General features: G+C 43.7%; 1 protein-coding gene across 1 annotated transcript in view; it reads right to left on the bottom strand.

Annotated features, from left to right (window-relative positions):
• Positions 1 to 240: 240 nt before the first annotated feature.
• TRIM29 (tripartite motif containing 29) overlaps positions 241 to 8,054 on the bottom strand; it is a 28,532-nt gene continuing 20,718 nt past the window's right edge. Inside the window, exons 5-9 of the mRNA XM_015813566.1 lie at positions 7,667 to 7,753; positions 7,078 to 7,182; positions 5,670 to 5,771; positions 4,442 to 4,518; positions 241 to 382 (exon numbers count right to left, since the gene is read on the bottom strand). Of these exons, the coding sequence (XP_015669052.1) occupies positions 320 to 382; positions 4,442 to 4,518; positions 5,670 to 5,771; positions 7,078 to 7,182; positions 7,667 to 7,753 (434 nt within the window). The 3' untranslated portion in view covers positions 241 to 319. The remainder of the gene's footprint in view (positions 383 to 4,441; positions 4,519 to 5,669; positions 5,772 to 7,077; positions 7,183 to 7,666; positions 7,754 to 8,054) is intronic.

Genomic DNA, 8,054 nt, shown 5'->3' with positions numbered 1-8,054 from the left:
TTTGCTTAAACCCAATGTATCTTGGGAATACGCTGAATAAACACTGGCGAGGCATTAGTAAGAGCAAAGCAGTTACATCAGGGAAAGGGGAGTCATTAGTCAACCAATATCTATTTGGAGTGAACTGACTTCTCAGGGGCTACAAAGCATGGATCGAAAAGAGCAGGGTGGGATGTGCATCCTTTCCTCTAGAGCACCCGCCCACCCCCACCCCCATTTTAAAAAAAGAAGAAAGAATTAGGACAATTTGGTTAATACAATAGCAGGAATATCCATGGACATTCCGGTTAGTTGTCTTCCTCTTCCACCACCGTCTTGTTCAGGGGGCTTCATTGGAAGTGACGCCGTTGCCCTTGTTGACGTAGAAGGGGCGGTAATGAGACTGGATGGAGAAAGCAGAGAAAGAGAGCAGTGAGCGGGCTGGTCTTCAGTCAGCTCCATCAACCCAGTTAGGTTTGCCTGCCTGCCTCACTGACTGACTGACTGACTGACTGACTGACTGACTGACTGACTGGCTGACTGACTCTCTCTCTCTCTCTCTCTCTCTCTCTCTCTCTATATATATATATATATATATATATATATATATATATATATATATATATGTGTGTGTGTGTGTGTGTGTGTGTGTGTGTGTGTGTGTGTGTGTGTGTGTGTGTGTGTATGTATGTATGTATGTATGTATGTATGTCTCTCTCTCTATCTCTATCTATCTATCTATCTATCTATCTATCTATCTATCTATCCATCATCTATCTGTCTCTCTGTCTCTCTGTCTATCTATCTATCTCTATCTCTATCTCTATCTCTCTATGTCTGTCTGTCTGTCTCTCTATTTATCTCTCTATCTCTCTATCTCTGTCTGTCTATCTATCTATCTATCTATCTATCTATCTATCTATATCTATCTATCTATCTATCTATCTATCTATCTATCTATCTATCTATCTATCTATCTATCTATCTATCTATCATCTAATTAGATTTGTATCCTGCCTTTATTACTTTTTAGAAACTTAATGCAGTGAACCTATCTATTTTCCGCACAATAGCAATCCTGTGAAGTGGATTGGGCTTAGAGAGGGAGGGACTGGCTCAAAGTTACCCAGAATAGGCAGGTCTAGAACTCACAGTCTGCTGGTTTCCACCCTACCACTTTTAACCACTACTCCAAACTGGCTCTATGAACTTTTGGGGAGCCACTGGGACCAAGAAATCCTGGGTCCTCTTAAGATAAACTGCTTTTGGAAGTTCTTACCTAAACAGAACAGTTGTGCCCAGTCACAAAACATTAAATATTAAATTACCTGGAGACAAACCATCATGGCTAAGTGCTTATCTGCCACTTTCTTTAGCCGTGCAGAATATGCCCCACCATGTTTTTATTGATCTACTTCCATAAAATGAAGTTCTGGTCTAGCCTCACTTTCCACTTGGCTTTTTTAAGAGCAGCTTTGGGGTCCCCGGGGATCCCTGTAAATCCAAGAGGCTGGTCTAAATCCTCAATGCTTCCTGTGGCCCCTCAACAGCCCCTTCACAGTCTCCAGAAATCTCCCATGGCAGATTCCAAATTCTAAATGTGAATGAGGAGGGAGTTATTAAATGCATGATTGGAGAGTAATCACATGGACTATATTATTTTTAATTAAATCTAAATGTCAAGGAAATGAAGACCATTTCATTTTTGTCTTGATTTCCTCCCTCTTCCTCCCCCCCCGCCAACCCCAAGAAAGCATATACTCCAGCAACTCTCTGTCTGCCCCTCAAAATTTAGTTGCAGCAGCTTCTGGTAGAGCAAATGAGGTGATAGATTTATTTATTGATTGATTGATTGATTGATTGATTGATTGATTGATTGATTGATTGATTGATTGATTGAATTTATATACTGCCCTATCTCCCTTATGGGACTCAGGGCGGTGAACAGACGATAATAAAAACCATGATAAATATAGGCAGTTCTAAAATCAAATTAAATAACGGGCCTGTTCTAAAAACACACCCATACAAAAACCCCCACTAAAACATAATCAAACTACGCCAGGCCGGCCGCACAGAATAGATGGGCCTTCAGGGCTCAGCGAAAAATAGATGCTGGGATGAGCTTTGTACATTTTAAAATTAATACTATTGTTGATTTTGATGCCAGGCTCCATTCTGAAAGGGTCTTGTTAAAAATTTAAATTACATTTGGTCCCCGGTTTATTCTTTTTGTAGCTCTGATCTGATACAAACCAAGGACTATGCTTCCAATAAAATGTACATAGTCAAGTGTTAACCTGGAAAGTCTATTGTGAATATTTGTAACTCAGGGTCGAATTGAGGGGTCCTTGGTTGTTCTCTGAGCTTGGTTGTTTTCCTGAAGACTTTTTATTCACCAAACTAGGTGACATCATCAGTGCACGGATGATATTACCTACTTTGGGTAAAGAAACATATGCAAGGAAACAAGTAACCTCAGCGAGCACTGTCAGCATAAAGAAACAGATGTCCTGTCCTCACTTAAACACAAGAGTGACACAACATTGAGCCTTAAATACGTGTTTTTCATGCCATCAGCAACATTGCAGCACCCCAATGTGGCCCCAGCCCCACCCTGTTTCTATGTGGATTGTGACATCTCACAATGATAAAAGGGTGAACTCCTGTGGACATCACCACACCCAGCATGCCTTCATCTCATTCCCAAGCGCTGAAGGGGCAGTTTTAAGACATCTTTACTTGCACTGATGCTTTCTCTCTTCCTCCAGCACCATCCAAGAGGTTCTAGGCATCTTGAGGGATCCAGAATCTGTTAGGCTTTATCCGCTATTCTCTCAGATCAGGGGGTCTCCAAAACTGGCAACTTGAAGACTTGTGGACGTCAACTCACAGAATTCCTCAGCCATCCATCAATTCTGGGAGTTGAAGTCCACAAGCTTCTGCTGGCTAAATAAAATCCACTTCAAGTGCATTTTGTCTAGGAAAGCTTAACGTTGTTTATTTATCAGTCCGATTGTTTGCTGTAGTGTCTAACTGGGGCACATAAATGGACTTTTCGAATTCCGAGCAGCCCTTCTGGATACTGTCAAAGCTAGTGCATTTTGTCTGTTCTCTATAGGAACAAGGTAAGGTTGGGGGGGGGGGAATGCTGGAATGCAGAACAGGACTTGAGGAATGGGATGGGCAGGCATTGTCTAGCACCAGAAGTTTTTGCTTTGATTTACCACCTACCTGGGCAGGTAAGGATCCAACAGAATAAAGACCCCCATTTCTGCAGATTGCAGAGGTCAGATGTGCTGGCACAGCCAAGCTCAGAATACATTAAAGCAGGGTTTCTCAACCTCCGCAAGTTTAAGATATGTGGACTTCAACTCCCAGAATCCCCCAGCAAGCCAGCCCGCCATGGGGATTTCTGGGAGTTTGAAGTCCACACAACTTAATGTAGCTGAGTTTGAGAAACTCTGCATTAGAGTCGCCGTGTAGCCTAGGATTTTAAAATCCCTTTTGTATTTTCTGCTGTTTCTTAGGACGCTGGGCAGTTAATTATTTTCAGCATCAATATTTCTGCCCAAAACAGAGCTTAGCCAGTGTCTTGTCCTTGAGCCACGTTAATCGTTTTCTCGAAAGCCTAAGCCCTCCCTGACTACAATTTCTTCCTCAGAGACGGGGGAGTGAAATGCATTAGTGAATAAATCTCAGGGCAGAGGACTGCTGGGACAGGAGTCCTAGTGGCTGGAGGAGCTGGGTGTTTCTAAAGTACAGGTACTCCTTGACTTACAACGATTCACTTAGTGACCATTTGATGTTACGATGGCACTGAAGCAAGGGAGTTATGACTGGCTCTCACACCATCGCAGCACCCCCGTGGCTATATGGGTTTGCAGCAACCCGGGGATCATGCGGTCACTATTTGCAATCTTCCCAGCTGGCTACTGACACGTAAGAGACAGTTTGGTCTAGTGGTTAAGGCACTAGGCTAGAAAGTGGGAGACTGGGAGTTCTAGTCCCGTCTTAGCCATGAAAGCTGGCTGGGTTACTTTGGGCCAATCACCAGGAGACCGGGAGTTCTAGTTCTGCCTTAGCCATGAAAGTTGGTTGGGTGACTTTGGGCCAATGGGGATGGGGAGTTCTAGTCCTGCTTTAAGCACAAAAGCCAGCTAGGTGACTTTGGATCAGTCACCAGAAGACAGTGAGTTCCAGTCCCAGTTTAGGCATGAAAGTCCAGCTGGCTGGCTGACTTTGGGCCAGTGACTCTCTCTCAGCCCAACCCGCCTCACAGGGTTGGGGTTGTGGGGAAAATAGGAGGAGGAAGGTGTGTTGGATGTGTTCACACTGCTTTATTTGGGTGACAATCGCACAGGCGGGATACAGATAAATAAAATCACGATAAATAAATCCATGAGGGAAGTTGGATTCACTTAACAATCGTGTGTTTTGTTTAAGAACTGCAGGGACTTACCAGCATGCTTTGCTTGGAAGATTTCCATGTCTGTGGCTGCGCCTTAGCAGTCTGGTGCCTCACGATGGAAGGATAGGCTGGGAGGGAGACACAAGGCAGCTTCGGTTATTTCCAAAATGCGCTTCCTCACCTGCACTGCTGTGCTTCGCTGAAGCAGAAAAACATTGGAGGGCCACATTATCCCGTCTCACCTCCGTGTTAGTAAGGTCGAGCGATTCCAGAACAGAGGAGCTTTTGAGCAGACCAGAACAGGAAGAGATACAGGCAAGTCCTTGACTTACAACTATTTGCTCAAAGTTACACACTGAAAAAAGTGACTGAAAACCGATCCTCGCACCTGTGACCATCACAGCATCCACGTAGTGACATACTCAAAATTAGCAAACCGGCATGTATTTAGGATAGTTGCAGCATCCTGGGGTCACATGATCACCATCTGTGACCTGGCTTCTGACAAGCATGGCCAAGGGGCAAAGCCAGGCAGGCTTAATGACCACCCAATTCACTTAACGAGTGTCCTGATTCACTTAACAACAGTGACAAGAAAAGTCGTAAAATGGGCACAACTCACTTCTCAGCGGTCATGCTTAGCAAAGGAAATTCTGGTCCCCCTGTGATCGTAAGTCAAGGACCACCTTGATTTTTAATTCTCATGTTTCCAGCTCTAAACTCAAACAAACAGGGCTTCCAACCTGCAAAAGCAAATGGATGAAGTCTATGGGGCCACCATTTTCACTGAAAATCGTTCAGAATAATAGAACAACGGAGTTGGAAGGGACCTTGGAAGTCTTCCAGTCCAACTTCCTACTCAACCAGGAAACCCCATACCATTCTGGACTGTCCAATCTCTTCTTAAAAACTTCTAGTGTTGGAGCATCCACAACCTCTAATCATTCCACTGATTAATTGTTCTCACTGTCAGGTAATTCCTCCTTAGTTCCAGGTTGCTTCTCTCCTTGATTAAAACTAATTCCATTGCTTCTTGTCCTGCCTTCCGGTGCTTTGGAGAATAGCTTGACTCCCTCTTTGTGGCAGCCCCTGAGATATCGGAACTTTGCTATAATGTCACCCCTGCTCCTTCTGTTCATTAAACTAAACACCAGTTCCTGCTGTTCCCTAAGTAATTGTGGTCATAAGTCAAGGACTACCTGTAGGAACAAACGGAGAGGAAAAGACAAGCTAGGAAGGAAAGGGGCCAAAGGAACAACAAGTAGAAGCCCTGAAATACCATTCTTAGTATAGAGGCTGCCGTCAGACTGCTTGCTGAAATCCCCGGGTGAACTCTGGCCAATTGGGGGAAACTGATATGGCATCTTGGTTCCATTGCCAACTGGAAAATAGAAGAAGCAACATGATGGTGAGGTGGGTAGAACTCTCCATGTTTTCCACCCCGTTGGGCGTGATCCCCAAAGTGCTGAACGAAGACAACAAATTGATTGATTGATTGATTGATTGATTCGATGTATGTGCTGCCCATCTCAGAGGCGAATTTAGGCTGACAAATCTCAGAATCTACATCAGGAGAAGATCAGGAGTGGTCAAGTCTAGCATGAGGACCACCGCGTAAGGAAGCAGGTTGACTTTTCTGCTCAGAAGCACTGAAGAGCCTAACCTGCTATGTTAGGAAAAGGAAAATTGAAAACCTGAACTCAGGAGAGATCAGGAAACTGTAGGGGGAATATCCAGCCCTTCGAAATTTTGGGGTTTCCATTGGCATAAGCCCAGATGCCAAGTTCTCCTCAAATTTTCCAGGGTCCCCATATTTGTACACGTATTCCTACAAAGACGTCAGGTAATAAATATTACATTCACTCATATATATATATTTTAAAAAAAGAAATCCGCCATCTAATCACATCCGATGTTGTTCTTACTTATTTGCATAATAGACCTATTATTCTCTTAATAATAATTAACGTCATACTGGGAAGTCCGGGGGGTTGGGGTGGGGGAGAGGGAGGGTAGAAATAGAGATGAAATAATTATGAGCATTAATGATTAATGTAGAAATGAGTATTAAATTAGGAGTATTGATGTATGGAGAAATATAGAAGGCGCTCGGTCGGCACCCCTAAACCGTGTCCGAAGGGAGGGAGAGGAAGAGGAGAAGAGAGATAGGAGGGAAGTAGGTAGGTAGTGGAAAAGAGGGCAGATGCGGGGAGGGGGCTGCCGAGCTGATGCTCGGCTAGCGCTCTAAACCGTGTCCGTAGGAAGAGGAGAGGGAAGGAGGCGGGATGTGTGGGGAGGTTGAAGGAGGAGGAAAGAGGTCGGACGCAGGGAGGGGGGGTTGCCAGGCTGTTTTGCAATATTAATGTATGTCTATGTTTGTATGTTAAAATTAATAATATTGAAGTTGTATTAATGTATGTTTATATTTGTATGGGGGGGTTATTTTGAAATTAATAAAAAATTTTAAAAAAAAATTAACGTCATGCTGTAATCTTCTCAAAAGCCATGATCCCTTTTCTTTTGGAGAGGAAAAACAATCTAGGCAATTGCGTTACATTGTGGATACCACCGTTCTGACACAGGGGGAAATAGTCTGCAAAACCGTTCTAGACCTGGGCACAGAAACAAGGTTAAAGGAGAGGTAGAAACCTTTCAAAAGGAAGGGGGGAAAATTGAGGTTAAAATACCTTTCAGGGAGAATGCTGAGTTCCCAGCTGTGAGTGTCTCTTCAGCAGTTTGCATGGAAGAAAACTCCCAACCTCGGGTGTTGTAATTCCCTCCCAAATTTCCTCCTAAACAAAAGAACAGTCAGCAAGATGAGCAAGGCTTTTCTGGAGTCATCATTGAAGCAGTAGTAAGCAGGAGATTGGAAGGAGATAATTGTCTCTTTGGGGAAGGAATTTTGTTCAGAAAACATTTTTTTCCATAATGGTTTCCTCTGAGTGGACATTTAATGACTCACCCGTGGTCTATGCCTTGGTCCAATTAGGTGGACACTTACATTGTGGAAGACAGAAATAGACAGGTCAAGATGCTTATTTTGAGCCAGGTAAAGAAATTGAAGAATCGTCTCAATTTAAAATAGAGACAATTGAATCTATTTAATTGTGGCTTGCAGAGGTAGCGAGGAGATTCAAGTTCTCCTCTCCTGGTTCCTAGTCTGGGGAAACTGGAGCAAAGGTTTGCTTCAGATCAAAGTCAGGAAAAAGAAAACCATCTCCAGAAACCCAAAATGGACAATTGGGTACGTTGTGTGGAAGGGGTGGTTTTCGTTACCTTTTGGAGACAAGAACATGGAAAATCTCTTCATGTTATCTGGCTGGTTCCAGTCGGAAAAGTTGTTCATCATGTAACGGTGATCTCCTACAAAATGAAGACACCGAAGAAAAGAATCGTAGTTGTCAGGAGATAGATACACAGCAACCACAACATGAGAAGGATTAGGTAAAGCATTGTAAAAGCAGGCCAATCTGTATTTCTTAGCTCAGATGGAGCATGTGGAAATGTAAGGTCAACAATTGGTGTTGGTCATCAGTGGACAAGACGGGTGCGGACTGCCTTCAGAACCTATGGGTGCTCCATCATTGAAGGCTTTTAAGAAAAGACTGGAGACCCACTTGTCTCCAGACCTTGGTATAGGTCTCCTGCTAGAAGACATCCAAGG

Source organism: Protobothrops mucrosquamatus, unplaced genomic scaffold, assembly GCF_001527695.2.
Source record: "Protobothrops mucrosquamatus isolate PMUCROS unplaced genomic scaffold, P.Mucros_1.0 scaffold169, whole genome shotgun sequence".
Classification (NCBI taxonomy): domain Eukaryota; kingdom Metazoa; phylum Chordata; class Lepidosauria; order Squamata; family Viperidae; genus Protobothrops; species Protobothrops mucrosquamatus.
The sequence above is the reverse complement of the archived record's forward strand: the minus strand, read 5'-3'. Positions and strand labels throughout refer to the sequence as shown.